At 36.7% G+C, this 17,223-nt stretch overlaps 4 protein-coding genes across 5 annotated transcripts; 2 read left to right on the top strand and 2 right to left on the bottom strand.

The window, feature by feature from the left end:
- The first annotated feature begins 1,900 nt into the window (after positions 1 to 1,900).
- On the top strand, positions 1,901 to 3,969 carry LOC145894001 (uncharacterized). Of its 2 annotated transcripts, XM_082982432.1 has the most exons (3): positions 1,901 to 2,430; positions 2,722 to 2,807; positions 2,865 to 3,969. In XM_082982432.1, exons 1-3 carry the CDS (start codon positions 2,396 to 2,398, stop codon positions 3,080 to 3,082), a joined length of 339 nt encoding a protein of 112 aa, XP_082838558.1. In that variant the 5' UTR covers positions 1,901 to 2,395; the 3' UTR covers positions 3,083 to 3,969. The 2 variants fall into 2 exon arrangements, 1 of the variants encoding a protein (XP_082838558.1); XR_014401533.1 differs by having other exon boundaries at positions 2,504 to 3,969.
- Positions 3,970 to 6,303: 2,334 nt separating this feature from the next.
- Positions 6,304 to 8,442, top strand: LOC145893997 (D-serine dehydratase-like). Its single transcript, XM_082982428.1, has 2 exons — positions 6,304 to 7,237; positions 7,674 to 8,442. The coding sequence occupies exons 1-2, from the start codon at positions 6,488 to 6,490 to the stop codon at positions 8,076 to 8,078; spliced, it is 1,155 nt and encodes a 384-aa protein (XP_082838554.1). The 5' UTR covers positions 6,304 to 6,487; the 3' UTR covers positions 8,079 to 8,442.
- A 72-nt stretch (positions 8,443 to 8,514) lies between these two features.
- Positions 8,515 to 10,756, bottom strand: LOC145894000 (protein lin-7 homolog C-like). Its single transcript, XM_082982431.1, has 4 exons — positions 10,558 to 10,756; positions 10,038 to 10,190; positions 9,447 to 9,656; positions 8,515 to 8,948 (listed from the first exon to the last, which is right to left on the bottom strand). The coding sequence occupies exons 1-4, from the start codon at positions 10,630 to 10,632 to the stop codon at positions 8,784 to 8,786; spliced, it is 603 nt and encodes a 200-aa protein (XP_082838557.1). The 5' UTR covers positions 10,633 to 10,756; the 3' UTR covers positions 8,515 to 8,783.
- Positions 10,757 to 11,317: 561 nt separating this feature from the next.
- On the bottom strand, positions 11,318 to 17,124 carry LOC145894782 (uncharacterized). The gene is made up of 11 exons (XM_082983429.1): positions 16,914 to 17,124; positions 16,335 to 16,454; positions 15,789 to 15,908; positions 15,122 to 15,635; positions 14,570 to 14,755; positions 13,812 to 13,991; positions 13,535 to 13,729; positions 12,720 to 12,896; positions 12,376 to 12,507; positions 12,202 to 12,310; positions 11,318 to 11,895 (listed from the first exon to the last, which is right to left on the bottom strand). The coding sequence occupies exons 1-11, from the start codon at positions 17,023 to 17,025 to the stop codon at positions 11,680 to 11,682; spliced, it is 2,061 nt and encodes a 686-aa protein (XP_082839555.1). The 5' UTR covers positions 17,026 to 17,124; the 3' UTR covers positions 11,318 to 11,679.
- Between the last annotated feature and the right edge of the window lie 99 nt (positions 17,125 to 17,223).

The raw sequence follows: 17,223 nt of genomic DNA, 5'->3' as shown, positions 1-17,223 counted from the left end.
AAAAACTTAATACTGGTCGTTTGCGGCACTCCATAGGTCAACCATCCTCATTTAATTAAAAATTTATTGCTTTTTACGGTGCGTCCCCAATCACTCTATTCATTGCCCAGTGGATGTGCAATGTTTCTTGCAGGCTTAGGCTGTGCGCATTACTTTTATCCCTTGTCATCCACGTGCGACATTTCTTTACGTATGCAGAGAACGGAATCAATAAAATGTTAACACCGATGACTGCGAAAAAGCGGATTTTAAACGTAATCGTTTGATTTTGATTTCGTTATGAATTTGTTTTTAATTTGTTTAATTGTCGTTTTGTCATTAGTCATCATAAACAAACGCATTTGTTTCGTAATAACAAAACACAGAATGTAACAATACTTGTAGTTTATTCGAGAACTTTCCTCTTATTAGCGCTGTCTGAAGGTTTTCAACCAATTTACGAAAACTTGTTTGATTTGTTTTGTTTCAAAATTTCGTTCTTCAGTTCGTTTATTCCAACACTTGCAAGCTGTTTTTGCTCCAATTATATTTTCGTGTTTTTTTCCGAAACAAAAACGGTAGTTTTTTTTGTAAACGCACGACATTTAGGGCGAGCATGAGGCGATCATTTTTAGAGACAATCTCATGAAATAGATCTGATTTGGTTGTTTTGTTTCACGTACCCCTTATAAAAATGCTACCTGAAAACAATCGACGTGAAACAGGAATTAAAAAAACTTTCTCTTGCGAACTCAGAAACAATTACGCTTAAGTGAAGTTTCACAGAATATTTTGATTAACTACAGGATAGAATAATACTTTTCCCTTGCGTGTGCCGACCGGCATTTACAAACCAAAGATACATGTCAGAATAGCCTAACAAACAGAACCCAGCCACTGATATCCGTAGTTTTAATAAAGATACGTAACTCCAGAGCGCATCTACAAGTCTTTTGCAATTAGGTATGTACTGCCATCTACCGGATACAAATAGTGAACTGCACGTGATTACAATTTTGCCTGATATATCCAGAATATTTTGACATTCATATCAGGCAACTTTTTAATTGCCAGTAAGTTAACATAACATTCCGCATGTTGCGACGCTCAACATTCTAAAAATATGAAAAATGTTGAGACACAGCCATAAATTCTTTTGAATTTGTGAAGTTGTCAGATAACAGATACACCTGTGTCTGAAATATATGTGCTTTAACAAATATGGTAAATCCAGTGCTAAATTAAGGTTCTGCTAACCCCAGGGTAAATTGTGGCATTATCTATTGATGCAAACCAAAGGTTCGTTGACCGTTTTACCTATTAACACTAAATGTCATTAATGGGGCCTGGATTTTTGGTTGCTGGCCCTAGTCGCATGCATTGTTGCCTAATGATTAATCTTCACTGGATAAACCTAGGTTACACCCACAGCAATGGGGCATAACAACGCACCCCCAAAACTGTGGCTTCTACTTCAAAGATATGTGGTCGACAGTTGTTATTGTGTTAGCCTTAATTGTTAGAAACAAATTCGCCGTTTTCAGTGGGTACACAACTCAAATAAGTTTCTAATATATGGATGTACTCCACACGTTTAAGTAATTTATAGTATTAAAAAACATCCCATGTCAGTGACATGTCACATATCAAAAACTGTACAAAACATTTTGAAAAGTTTCCAAAACAACATAGGCTAATGACCGTAACCACTGACAACTACTCAAATCACCGATCAGTGCGGCAACGAAAACAAATAGACCAATATTAAGCCGTAACAAAATACACTCCGAGCGTAATTTTCCAACCGACATGCGCTGTAAAAATTGCGTCTTTGCTACGCATTATTTGGGAACCTCCTTTTCATCGCAGTCTGTGAGAAATACGTACTGTGTTATCCGTTCGTACGTCACACAACTAAAGGTGGCTGTACACAGGATGCGTTTCGGTCCGTTTTCGTCCGTAAGCGCATACGCGCGTAAAAATTCGGTCCGTCGCCTTCCGACGGGGTCTTTACACAGAATGCGTAACGTCCGAAACTTGCGAACCATGCGTTAACGCAAGGCCATCCGACGCGATCAAACATGTTTGATTTTTACGCACGTACGCATGCGATTTTGTTGCTGTGAAAATATACCCATCTTTAATAAAGTGGGTTTTTGTAATATTTATGCCTACTTGAAAGGTTAAAATGGTACTTTTAAGATCAACAGTTGGTTTTTTACCCTTTTTTGGGATAAATATCTTTTTGAGGCAGTGATTATCAGTAATAATAGCTGTTACAATGGCATAACAACTGGTAGGCCCCTAAAATGGAATATAGTAAAGAAAAAAACTGATTGAACTTGTCCGTGAAAGACCAGCTTTATATGATATAAAAAATACAAAACATTGTGTCAAAATATATTTTCAAAAATGCATGGGATGCTGTTGGCAAAGCGTGTGGTATAACAGGTAACAAAAATTATAAAACTTCGAAATTTTATTGTTGTACAATTTGTCCAAGCAAAGATAATGTTTTCGCCAGCCTTTGAAAGATAAAAGTGCCAAAGAAAAATGGAGAAACCTAAGAGATACGTATGTACGCAAAAAGAAAGAAGCAGAGACCAAGTGGATCTGGTTACATACCTACACCAACCTGGCCATACTTTTCATCAATGATGTTTTTGGACAATTATACAAAGCATCGCATGCAATATTGTTATTAAACTTATTTGGTTGTATCTGAACTTACTACATGTTTAGGACTGAGTCTCACATTTTGCAAGAGGACCCAACTTTGACAGCAGAACAACAAGTTTACTCTGCTTTTTGTGAGGCAGCAGACATTGGTAATACAATCAACAGCATGTTAATAAACTGTTAGGACAAGGTCCTGTATTTTTTAGGCATAAGTCCTGATACTTCAGGTAAACAGCCCGAAGTACATGAAATTGGTACACCTGAAAGTTTAGAAACCCCAAAAAAACGAAATCCACAAGCATTAACTGGTCGTTCATCCAGTTCAGTTGGTAAAAAGAGAAGGAGGAAGGCAGCGGGTGTGGATCTATCGGTAATATTATTTAAACCTAGCAAGAGGATATGTAAAATAATTTATATCATTTAATTGCAATGATTTTGCATGGGAACAATTGGGTAAAACATTGCACACAACCAATGCTTTGATTTCTGAACAACTAAAAAAACCTCAGCATTCCATTATGCCAAAATTATTGAACAAAGATTAGATGCATTGCCAAACAACATGCATAAAGCTTTTGTAGCCATTACTGTAATACTGGCAGATTATGACAAAGTTGAGATGCAGGAAACTATAGCTTTGTATTCATTGTGTACATGCAAATATCAAACTGCTTTCAGTTCTTTTTTTACATGTTTGACTGCAATTTACTTGAAACACAAGTATTGGTACTGCTCTTTTCATTTCACTGTTCACTTTCTTTAGTATTTTACTGCCAGTGTTCTGTTCTATTCATCTGTAGTGTTTTTTATTTCCTTCAAATACCTCTTCAATTTGCATTGTTATATATGCCAACATTCAGTATGCATTAACTGTTATTTTATTACAAAAAAAAACAATAAACATAAAAAAGAAAAGCAGTCGGTCTTACTCAAGGGTTGTTCCCTGTGAAACAGGGAAAAAAAATGTTGTAATGCCAAGCAACTTCCCCTGGTGAAAAGTGGTGAAATCTTTGATGTTGGGAAGACATACAGTTTCCTCTTGTCGTCAAGCTTCCTCAACAAATTCAACAGTTACTTCATAGGCACCAATGCACTGTATTCCCTAGTTTCCAAAGACTTCTTCAAATTTTTGCTCTGCAACCAGTTATGTAAAACCACAGTAGCCTTGACAACTTGAGTTGCAGTTTCAACGTTTGCCATTATTGTTGATCCAAGTATCCGCCATCTTTGAGCAAGGATACCAAAGGAAAATCACTGATCTGCAATTGTATTGTACATGTGCGCAGCAGCAGTCATCGGTCGTTTGTTGACATGCGCAACCAAGCGTAAATTCGTACGATAACGGATTCTGTGTACAGTGCCTTTTAACGGATGGTTCGGAACGAAAATTCGGTCCGTTTACGTGCGTAATCTGTCGGTCCGTTTTCGGATGCGATTTACGTACGTTCACGCATTACGCATTCTGTGTACAGCCACCTTAAACCCGACATGAACTAATTCACAATTTAGAAACATAACTCACGGTTTTATATATCTTTAATATGAACAAGATAGCCAATACAATGGTAGAGAACTTTATACAGACGTTTCGATTGTTTTCTACAATTATTTTCAATGCAAATGAAGGCGAACCGGCAAAATTGTACGATGAAGTTGCGATAAATAGGCGATCTATTGGCTACTTGTTCGTATTAAATCACAATTTATCAGCATGTATTTTTCATAATTATACGCCGTAAACGAGTACGAGTCGGGCGCTTGACCATACTGCCATTCACAGAATTTTTTTTAACCATACCGGGATTTGAACCCAGGTCATCCTGGGCATGAATCCGATCAGGTTTATTTCTTGGTGTACGAGTCGGGCGCTTGGCCTCATATAGGGCTGTAACGTTACGGCTAACATAGGTAAGGGTCCAAGATCAGTAAATTGGACAAAATCAGTAACCTAAACACGTGACTGCAGCGGAAAACAGGGAGGGTACATATTTTCATCCAAGGGGAGTAATTAAAATCATTTAACCTGTACTGCGTCATCGATAGGTAACTTCATTAATTGTTACGGGAATCACGCTATACCTTGCACTGTGTCCATGATAGGTAAGTTTGTTAAACTTTAGAGTAGTCACGCTATACCTTGCACTATGTCCATGATAGGTAAGTTTCTTAATTGTTAGGGTAGTCACGCTATACCTTGCACTGTGTCCATGATGGGTAAGTTTGTTAAACGTTAGAGTAGTCACGCTATACCTTGCACTATGTCCATGATAGGTAAGTTTGTTAAACGTTAGGGTAGTCACGCTATACCTTGCACTATGTCCATGATAGGTAAGTTTGTTAAACGTTAGAGTAGTCACGCTATACCTTGCACTATGTCCATGATAGGTAAGTTTGTTAAACGTTAGGGTAGTCACGCTATACCTTGCACTATGTCCATGATAGGTAAGTTTGTTAAACGTTAGGGTAGTCACGCTATACCTTGCACTATGTCCATGATAGCTAAGTTTGTTAAACGTCGGGGTAGTCGCGGTATACCTTGCACTATGTCCATGATAGGTAAGTTTGTTAATTGTTAGGGTAGTCACGCTATACCTTGCACTATGTCCATGATAGGTAAGTTTGTTAAACGTTAGGGTAGTCACGCTATACCTTGCACTATTTCCATGATAGGTAAGTTTGTTAAACGTTGGGGTAGTCACGGTATACCTTGCACTATGTCCATGATAGGTAAGTTTCTTAATTGTTAGGGTAGTCACGCTATACCTTGCACTATGTCCATGATAGGTAAGTTTGTTAAACGTTAGGGTAGTCACGCTATACCTTGCACTATGTCCATGATAGGTAAGTTTGTTAAACGTTGGGGTAGTCACGGTATACCTTGCACTATGTCCATCATAGGTAAGTTTCTTAATTGTTAAGGTAGTCACGCTGTACCTTGCACTATGTCCATGATAGGTAAGTTTGTTAAACGTTAGATTAGCCACGCTATACCTTGCACTATGCCCATCATAGGTAAGTTCGTTAATTGTTCAACGTTTAACAAAGTTACCCATCACGGACATAGTGCAAGGTATAGCGTGACTACCTTAACGTTTAACAAACTTACCTACCATGGACATAGTGTAAGGTATAGCGTGACTACCTTAACGTTTAACAAACTTACCTATCATGGACATAGTGCAAGGTATAGCGTGACTACTCTAACGTTTAACAAACTTACCCATCATGGACATAGTGCAAGGTATAGCGTGACTACTCTAACGTTTAACAAACTTACCTATCATGGACATAGTGCAAGGTATAGTGTGACTACTCTAACGTTTAACAAACTTACCTATCATAGACATAGTGCAATGTATAGCGTGACTACTCTAACGTTTAACAAACTTACCCATCATGGACATAGTGCAAGGTATAGCGTGACTACTCTAACGTATAACAAAGTTACCTATCGTGGACACAGTACAAGGTATAAAGTAAATGATTTCAATTACCCCCCTTGGATGAAAATATGTACCCTCCCTGGTTGCCGCTGCAGTCACGTGTTTGGGTTACCGATTTTGTCTAGTTTACTGATCTTGGACGCTTACCTATGTTAGCCGTAACGTTACAGCCCCTTCTCCTTGGCCTTGCAAACACTGCGTTTATAACAGCGTTGGCACCGCTAGTGACGTAACATTGACTGCTGTTTTTGCACACAATTACCAAAAATTTGCAGAGCAGAGTCGAATTGGCAGCCTTTAATCTGAGACCAAGCAAGAACTGACTGTTTGGAACAGTTTAAAGCAGCAACCAATTCAAAAGCACTTCATGAGCAAACGACGCAACTATGGCTTGTTCACCAGCACACGTCGATGAATTACAAACCCCTGCCCTTGTGTTGTACAAACATATTGTCAAAGCAAACTCAACCAGAATGCTTGACCTTGCAAAGAAGTTTGGTGTGAAATTGAGGCCTCACTTTAAAACGACAAAATGCGTTGAAGCGGCAGTTATGCAGACAGGAGGTTCGCGAAAGTGCATGGTGGTTTCAACTATTCCTGAGGCCGTTTGTTTAATGGAAAATGGTTTTGATGACATTCTGTATGGCGTCCCGCTGTCTGTTAACAAAATTCAAAGGTGTCAAGACATAAGCAAAGAGATGGATCATTTTTCAGTACTTGTTGATAGCTTGGAAATTGCCAGGTTGCTGCCAAACTATCCGCTTGCAGATGGAAAGAGGTGGTCAGTTGTAGTTAAAGTTTCTTGTCAAAATGCCAGAGCAGGTGTTTGCCATGATTCTCAAGAACTTGATGAACTTGTTAAATTTCTTAGCAGCTCAAGTTGTACAAGTTTTAAGGCACTTTATGCCCATTCTGGTGCTGAAACTTATGGTTGCTCTAATACGACAGAAGTTCAAGAAATTGCAACACGAAACACCATACTTTTGTTGAAGGTCGTCGAAAGGTTAAAGGACCAAAATATTGAATGTTTAGAATATGGCATTGGTTGCACACCATCCTGCAGCAACCCGACAAATGTCATGTCAAATCTTACAGAATGGCATCCAGGAAATTATGTGCTCTATGATAAAATGCAGGTAATTTTTTCATACATTGCTGTTTGTTTGTTTTTCCATAAATCCTTTTTAAATTAATCGCAGAAATTCCACTAACCTTACTGTCACTAAAGGTGTACAATTAACTGAACAAAGTAACTAGTAATCACATTATGTCTATGATCTCAAAAGTATTAGGCTCTCAGGCATAGCAGCCATGGAAGCAGTGTACCCTGATCACAATATTCAACCCCTGAGCAGTTGGTGGGGTATTTGTCCTGGTTAGCCAAGGTTGTGCATTCAAATAATATGCTCAGACTTGTTGGGAAATAGTGGCTGATGGAACTTGTCTGCAAAGCCTGTGAACCTAATGATCTCAATATGATAGCTGTGGTAGCCAAGTAAGGACCTGTCCAGTGGGGCCTATCATGTGAAAGCATGAAACACTGAAGCGAATCCAAAAAAATTGTGTTTTCAGATGGTTATTGGATCTTGTAAGGAGGCAGATATTGGGTGTTTTGTGGTAACAACCATCATTGGCCATTATCCCGATAAAGCACGGAACTACATGATTGTCGACTGTGGGTTCACAGCCTTGAGCTTGCATGGTGGTGGTGATGGTTTTAAGAAGACCCCGGGTAGTGGTTATGGTTCGATTGTTGGACACCCAGAGTTAATTTTACGCTCTATGTCGCAAGAACATGGTGTGGTGACGGCCAAAAACCCATCAAGTGGTCTCGATTTTTCCAAATACCCCCGGGGTAGTTTGTTAAGAATTAGACCAGACCATTCCTGTGCCACATGTGCTATGCACTCTGTGTTCCACATTGCAGATGAAAACGATAAACTTGTGGATAAATGGTTTCCTGTAAAGGGTTGGTAATGATCACGTTTAAAATAAAATCACGAATTTGCATCAAAGGCTTCAGTTTCTATAGGTATGGGTTTAAATGCCTAATAACAAAAAAATCAATAAAGTTATGAATGACCGGTGAGAATATTTGTTTATTAAAAAACGGTGTTGGAAGAAACTGCAAAAATATGATGGTGTGGTGTTAGTAATAGTGGTTGTATTATTTCAACAGTTCAGAGACTGAAATGTCGTAAAATTTCGCTTCACATTTTATTTGATTGTGTGTCTAATGTATTATACATACATTATATCATAATATACAAACACTTGTGTACAGTAGTCTGTTCCTTGTACTGTTTGTGGTTTGCATTTAAATAAATCAATATTGACCATTTGGTAGACTATATATCATTTAAAAAGACAGTTGTTTATTTATAACATTTATTGACATATGTAAGAGATGCAATTTGTACAAACACAATCTCCATTAAAATATAGTTTTGTAAATGTATTGTGACTACAAATTTTAAATGATCGTCACAATGTGGACAGTTAGTGTAAGCAACTTAAAAAATATTACAAAGGGACCAACAAATAAGATAATATTAAACTAAACTTTTGTTTTCACCAGAGCAATTAGCGAATATGGCACCACAACAACAAAATTACACTATTGACAAGCAGCAATCGAAGTATACGAACCAACATGATTTATCAGAAAACAATGTTGTTTGTTCAACCCGAGCTGTTTTGGTTTTGTCGTCTGGAAAGCCTCATTCTTTCAAATCTATTTTCCATGTCCTCGAGGACTTTTGGTGTGTACCGAACAACCAGTTTAACACTTCCCTGGGCAGCTTTGAGCAAATCCACAGCTTTCTCATGAAACTCCCCTTCCACCGACTGCGCATAGAAATTAAAATTCCATCATAAAAAGTCTCCCCAAATCATACTAAATTTGTAACATGTCTAGAACAGTGTTTCTTAACTTCGTAAATAGCCCAGTGTGAATAAGGTTTTAACAGTGGTGAATGAAAACAAAATTTGACAAAACATTAGCTATTATTGGGATGACATAAAATCCATACTTCTAGGATTTCGATTGCAACAATTGTTGTGTATTAAAATCAACTGTAAGGATGCACAATGTATCATGTTTAGTCTGAATTAAAATTGTCCAAAAGGGCTTTTTTCTCAATACTAGGCATAGCCAAATATTGCTTTTGAGCAATGAATATGCCTGGTTACGTCAGAATGGAAATTAAACCAAATTGCCACCTCTTTTATTGAGGTCTTACATGACAAATAGCTTAAAATCAATTTATTTCGGTTGTGATGAGTAAACATTGTTTTTAAAACTATGTGACTGAAAAGTATTAATTTATTAACAAAGTAACTTACCACACCATTCACAGAGAGCAGTTGATCTCCTCTCTTTAAACCTCCGTGACGATCTGCGACACCACCAGGAATAATTCTAGAAATATATATGGGAGAACTTTGTTCTTTGCCACCCATCACATTAAACCCAAGGCCCTCGTCTGTTTTTGGAAGCTCAATCACTCTAGGATGGGCATGACCCTCACTGGCTGCAAATGCTGCTACAGTTGCCTGTGTACACAAAATTTAGAAACAAATAAAGCCCAATACCAGAGATTATTACGCAATAATATATATTATGCCTCTGCACACTTGCATGGCCAGACACCATAAGAGGGGTTATATAAGACAGGTTGTTCATTTAGAACTTGTTTAGGAACTCAAATAAAGTTTATTGACTAAATACAAGATTACTTTTCGCCATTAAGGGCTGAGCAGATACTTAAGCAACTACTGGTCACATAAAAATGTCACATGTTTAATGGGATGTGCTGTTGGTAAAATGTTAAATTATAGTTGAAGTACTTTTACACATGAAACATTTTCATTATTCTCAAGATGGTAAACATTAAACAAAACACAAATTAAGACATTTTGTTGTGATGTAACTACCTTTGCGGTTGCGTTTGCAGCAATTTCTGGGCTTCCTGATATGTCAACAGTTTCGTAAACATGCTCATAAACCTCACGGACAGCTCGAAGAAATTCACTTTTTAGAACTGCTTGAAGTTGTTCCAGTTTCTGAGTTGGAACTTGGCCACTTTGCTGCAAATGTAACAAGCTCAATTTAACACAATTGTTCCATGCTATTGCAGAGGAAATTACAAACAAGCAACACATAAAACATATTATTAGGAAAGGCTTTTGTAGCAAAATACCAGATTGGAAAGTTTGTTTATTGCGCAGAGGATTTTGTTTCGGCAATCGTTAATTGCGCGGACGATCGAAACGTTTTTTTCCTATGTTAATGCAGTAGCTCATCAATATTGCACGGATTATTGGTAAATTTTCGTAAAAGTGAGCGGATGATAAATCCTCTGCGCACGACGTTTTTTCATAAAATATCTTACTTACAAGTTATTTTCACACTTTATGCAAGTTTTTTCACAGAAAAATATACTAATTTTCCCACCTTCAAAATGTCGATTAGATCGCAAGCACGATTGATATCCCTTTCCAGTGTAAGTGGTTCAGAAGTGAGAGCCATTTCTTAAATTTTGTGTAAAGCACTGAATTTATTTACAAACAGCAGTGCTGGACTCCCTATGCCAAAAACAAAACAGCTTGCGTCTTTTAACTAAATACTTCTTTTCGAATAACCGTATTTGAAATACCAAAAAAGAAATACAAATAAAAGGTTACTTGATGTGAGTATACTGCTTGTACTTTTATTTGGCGACAAAGAGAGCGCCAATCATCCGGCACGCAGGTCAGTGCAGGGCAAAACAACCGGCAAGGGTTTTAACGGAAAAGGGTTTTATGCAACGTTTAAAATTTAACTGAGGCGTTAGATTACTAAAACTACTGTTTAGTGCAATAGTAAAGTAACCTATCTAAGCCAACAAAACCGCCAGTAAATACACAAAAATGCCATATTTCTTACTGTAGTCCAGAATCAGTCATGCAAAACAGAAAGCTCCAAACCTCGAACTCACTTACATTATTATCGTACATTTTCTGAAATATTTTGTAACTCTTATTTTTGTTTGTATCGAAGATTTCGTCCTTCACTAGGGGCTAATTATTGAAAAAAATGTATTACGAACTACTTCAATCCTTTTATCCAATATGCATAAATCAAAACAGACGGGTTTATCCATCTGCTATCCCTATAACGAAACGTCCATTTTAGTTTTATCCATCTTCAGTTGTCTTCTTAAAAATCAAATTGCTTCTAGAACGGGCGCTGTATATTTTTATGTAACAACAAATTTGTTGACCTGACTAAAATCACACATGAATACAACAGGAACCCATAATCAAACAACGGAATCTTCAATAACAAAATAAAAATGTCCCATTATAACCAGGCCTAAAACTGTTAAACCAATAAAAATATCTTATGACTGTCCGTCCAGGATCTTGTTGAGCACCATATTCCATCCAATCTGCAGAATTGTGACAGTCATACGCCAATTTTAGTGACAGACTTCCTGTGTTTGTAACCCCAACACAGCATCACATCCTCCATGTTGACTAGGTATGCACATAATTTTTCCTTCAGGTAAGTGTATTTAGCTTGATTCAAAAACGATCATTTTTCTCCTTCAGATGTCTCCGAATTTTCTTCTGTTGTTTTTTTGTTGCCCTTCTTCTTTTGTGATTGAACAAGGTGCCTGTACTCCAGTGGCAGACAGTCAATTGACTGATTGGGAACGTGGACTTCGATCATATGCTGTTTGAAAAGATCTCGCGCCTTGAAATTTAACTTGCAGGCCTGGCATCTGTACTCCACCCCCTTGCACCTGGCCTGTTGTGTGACAAAAAATTGATGTTGTACGTTTGTTGTGATTACAGCATCAACTTTAGGGAGCAGATGTTATTATTTCTTCTTGCCATTTAACAAATCTCTATTCAACAAGAAAATAGCTGAGAACAATAACATAAAATATCTTAAAGACCACAATGGTATAAATTACAAAAGGGTTGAAATTGTCATGGTAATTGCAACATAATGAGGAACGATTCCCAGAATTTTTAACTTAAGTTTGTTGCATTTAATGACATTCACTTTACAATTTCACACTGATAGAAAGTATTTAAATGTTACGAGTACCGTATGGCATTGATAGCTGAGTTGACTTTTTAGTGTTTTCCCGCACAATTCGCACATCAAACTTTCATTTCCAACACAAGTGTCTTTGTGTTGGGTGAATTTTGCCAACCTGGAATGCACAGACAGAAATTGCCATGAAATGTTGTGAAAAACAAAGCAACCAATGTAACATACAGATCATATCCCTTGCCACAAATATCACAAGTGTATGTTGGCTTCTTTCCGTGCTTCATCTTAATGTGGTGGGCCAGACTTTTTTTGTAGGTGTAGGCGAGCCCACAGAATGCACATATCTCACCCTTGGTCCTGTATAATATATAACCAATCAATTTTGAAAAGCAGGCAAAATAGATTTGTCTTCTAAAATGTAATAAACCAGCTAACTTCAATCTTAAATGGTCCTATTTTAAATTAATAACTTCTTATTCTATTAGCGGGTTAGATTCTAGCAAAATTAACCAACCAGTCATTGGAAATAAATGTTAGCAGTAAACGATAACCGAACTACATTAACTCACGGTCCATGGGTTGACATGTGACTTTCAAGAATGCTTTTCTGAGTGAAAGATTTTCCGCAAACGTCACATTTGAAAGGTCGTTCCCCTGTGTGGGTTCGTTCGTGCACTTTTAACTCCCTCAAATGGTGAAACTTCTGATCACACATCGTACATTGGACCTTTTTCTCACTGTGGTTTCTTAAAATCACATTTCAATGATGTCACACACACTAAGCCGGTAGTTAGTGAGAATATCATTATCAACTGCACTTGTATTTTATTGTTTTTCTGGCACTTCTAGTAGTTCATAGTTTATGATTACCAAATTTATCGTTGTGATAAACTGTGGTTTCTAAAAAGTATGCACTTTGTGACCTTGTAATTACAAAAAGAACGTCAAAAAGTTATACATGTATTTGTAAGTCAGACCCACAATAGGGATGAAATCTTACAGACTAAATGTCAAATTAATCAGATTATGACACTATATGTACACGATATAAGACAAACATTGTTTATTTCATTCTCTGTACCATCACTACAATGCCCCCTTGCTCTGCTTTATGTGACAATAAGGTGATTATTCACACACAATCCTTACTGATTTGTAATATTGCAACTTGGACCACAATTTGTCGGAAAATTCCAAGGCAACCCTTATAATTTTTTTTCAAAACGCACAAAATTACAAAAAACTATTTTTCAGCACAAATTGTCATTATTTATGAACGTAGAAGGATTAGAAACTGTATAAACATTTCTCGGGCTATCATAAAAATATTGTAATGTACAAAGACTTGAAAAGAAAAGCTCAACCAAGAACAGAATCAACATACCTGCTATGGTATGCCAACTTATCCTTTGTACCAAACTCTTTGCCACAATCCCCAATTTGACAAACGAATTGACCAGTGGTTGCTATGACAACAATGTTTTCCTTGTCACCAGTGGAATTTGAAGTTTGATTTCCAGAGTCTTCGTTTGCACTTTCATCGTTAGTTTGGGGGTCACTAAGTTGATCTTCTGCCACTCTGTGTAAGCAATTTGGACGACAAAGACAAATAAATAAGTTTGTTTTTATGTCAAAACCACAAATGTACAAAAAAAAAACACCTTTTGATGTGGGTAGCATTGTGTGCCTCCAACTTGGACTCACTGAAAAATTTCATGCTGCAAACCTCGCAATCAAAAGTTTGCTGGCCCACATGAGAAATGTGGTGGAATTGCAACTCTCTGTTCGAGTTGAACTTCTCCTCACAATATTCACACTTGAAACGCATCCTTCCATGTTGTCTTGAAAATTTATTTCAATTTATTTGAATGACACTATTTAAGTTCCAGAGACTAAGTATATACTTTTATCATCAAAATAAACTATATATATATATATATTACAATTCCTAGAGCTCCAAAGGGAGTAAAAGACGATCAGCGCCAGAATACGATGTTTATTTCACAGAAATATTAATTTCGCCTATTGGCATCTTCAGTTTCTGTCTTATTCAAATAGATTAAATAAGACAGAAACTGAAGATGCCAATAGGCGAAATTAATATTTCTGTGAAATAAACATCGTATTCTGGCGCTGATCGTCTTTTACTCCCTTTGGAGCTCTAGGAATTATATTGATTCGTAAAGACAGATCCGTCGGTCACCAACTTGCAAAGGCTGATTCCTGTAGTCAATTTTTTGACGTTTTCTCTCTATATATTACATTTATCAATTAAATCAGCATGTTGCAAAAAATATATTGCATATATACCAGCTGCAAAAATATTGTATTGCTTTAAATCCCCCAAAAATGTGGGGCAAGGTTGCGATCACTTTACTGGGCACAATCGGAGCTGTTAATATTCCTTTACAACACTTACTTGTAATGCCTCCATAACAGAACCTGGTTTTCACAAATAACTGGGCAGTGAGTAGCTGGGCACTTGAATGGAGCTTCCGCTGGTAGTATTATTCCTTCATGGCTCAGTTCGTGGGCTTTCAGTACGTCGTATATCAAGAAAACTGAACCACATTCCTTGCATTTGAACTTCTTCTGTTGGTGTTTCCTTGAACAAAGGATATTTTGTTAAAAGAAAACAATGTGTTGGTTTATTAAGGCGATGAGTTGGGCGCGATATGCCTGGTATTTAAATTTGTGCTTAAATTCTGGAAATTGTTTGAATTTACCAATTGAAATTCCTATGAAGATGCTGCCACAACACAGCGTTGGGTTAAAAAAATGTAAACATAATTTAGCATGTGCATATAGGTTGCATGCAAAGTCATCCAAGTTTTGACATAATTTGTAAAGATGCAGTGTTTAAAATGTTACAGAATCCTGGTTTATAAGAAAAATTGTGAAAAGCAGTAAAGTAAAAACTGATTAGCATAAAAAAATATATGTACAATGTCAATTATAAACCCCACTTTACTTGTAATGCTTTAAAAGTTGTGGTCTATCGTCACCAAGAAAATCACAATCTTCTCTTGGGCATAGAAATGGAGCTTCTTTTGGAATTTTCAAATTTTTCCGGCCTGTTTTTGAAAATTTTTCCTTTTTAGGTGTATTTTTTTTAATTTTTGCAACTTTTGGAGCTGTTTTCTTTGCTGTGGTTTTCTTTGGAGTTGGCTTACCAATGCTTTCCTTACTTTTCCGTGCACGTTTTGGCTTTACAGGTTCTTCTGCAGCCACATCTTCATCATCGCTAATTTCAACATCGCTGTAACCAAGATCTACGTCTTGAACTGTTTCAGCAATTAAGTCTTCTAGTGTAAACTTGTCAACATCGTTATCAACAAGAGGAACCATGTCATCATTAGCTTTTGACTTTCGTTTTTCTTTTGTACTTGAGGTTTTAGTTGGTTCTGCTTTAGCTTTTTTGGCTCCTCTTTTTCGACCGGGTTTCTTAACTTCAGTGCTGGGAACTTTTTCCGGGCTTGATTTATCTGAAATAAATTACAAAATTACTATGATGACATCTTACTGTGTAAATGAACAGGCACTGCTTCGACAAAGAAACATGTTTCAATACAATGAAGCACAAATTTGTGAGTAAAATTACAAAACATAAATGGACAAATGTTAGAATATGTTGATACCTGTCGATAAAGGTTTTCCAAACATGAAAAAAGTGTCGCACACTTTGATGAACTCTGATTGTTCATCCAGAGACGAGGGTGCTATGCCAGTATAGATGTAGTCAATCCATAAAGACAAACCTGACCAGAAAAAAAAACACACTGTAGGTAGAAAATACATAATATGCCCAATTATATGCAATATTGTTTATATATGTTAATGCAATGTTTTGTTTTTTTCTACTTTAAACACATCATTTTTTCTATTCAGGCAACCATTAACTGCACAGATTCCTGATTGGAATGAATGTTATATATGTGTGTGTAGCACAATTCACATTTTCAAAATTTTTTTACCAATCTGCACAAAAAATAACTAACAGATTAATGTTGGATTGCCGGTACACATGCGTTGTTTGAAACTTAAGGGAAAATGTCATATGGACCATAGGATCAGTCTGTTCTGCTTGGTGGTACCAAAGGATTTATCTATACTGGTCAGATAATCAAAATTACTCATAAATAGAGGCATGCAATGTTTTCATTCTGGACATGACCCATAATTACCTTTTGAGGAAACTTCATTGCAAACAACGTAAGGGAACTCAGTCTGCGTTTCATCAATGAACGATTCAAGAATGGGACAAGCAGCAAGCACCACGCACTTGTGGGCAAAAAACTTTTGTCCTGAGTCAAAACAAAATAGACGTAAGTGCTACTGACAGAGGTTGCAACTGGAAAAATGATATCATAAAATGCAAAAAAAACATAAATCAAAAATACTGAAGCGTTTTTTTTTTTTTTAAACATAAAAGTATAAATGAAAAGAGAAATAAATGTGTCACACAAGTATCAGATTGGAAAGTTTGTTTTATGCGTGAGGATTTTGTTGCGGCGATCATTAATTACTCGGACGATCGCAACATTTTTTAAATGGTAATGCATTAGCTAATTAATATTGCACAAATTATCGGTAAATTTTCACAAAAGTCCATTTTTTCCAATCTGACACAAGTATGTGTTTACAGAACTTTTGATCAAATACAAACTAACAATATATTGATAGATTAAGTAAAACATGAAAAAGGCTGAGTTGTAGGTAAAAAGGTAAGCTTGATTTTGATAAAATATTCTGTGATAACTCACCTCCAGCACCCAGTGCCATGTCACAAAGTTTTTCGTTGCATTTCAACCGATGAAGATTTTGCATCACAGTCTTGCAATGAACGTCCACACTTGGAAGTTCTAATGCCTCCATTATTAAAATCAAGCACGTGCGTTTGTAAACACGATATCTTAATGGCCTCACAGATTATACACTAAAAATAGAATTCACAAAGGCCCCAAAAAATTTGAATGTACCACAGGAAGCTGCACAATGCGCTAAAGTGCAGGAACAAATGGTTTGCTGCGCATGAGTGGTGATAAGTTAGCGAAAATTTTTTTTAAAAAGGGA

Source organism: Ascidia mentula, chromosome 3 (genome assembly GCF_947561715.1).
Source record: "Ascidia mentula chromosome 3, kaAscMent1.1, whole genome shotgun sequence".
Taxonomy (NCBI): Eukaryota; Metazoa; Chordata; class Ascidiacea; order Phlebobranchia; family Ascidiidae; genus Ascidia; species Ascidia mentula.
The sequence above is the reverse complement of the archived record's forward strand: the minus strand, read 5'-3'. Positions and strand labels throughout refer to the sequence as shown.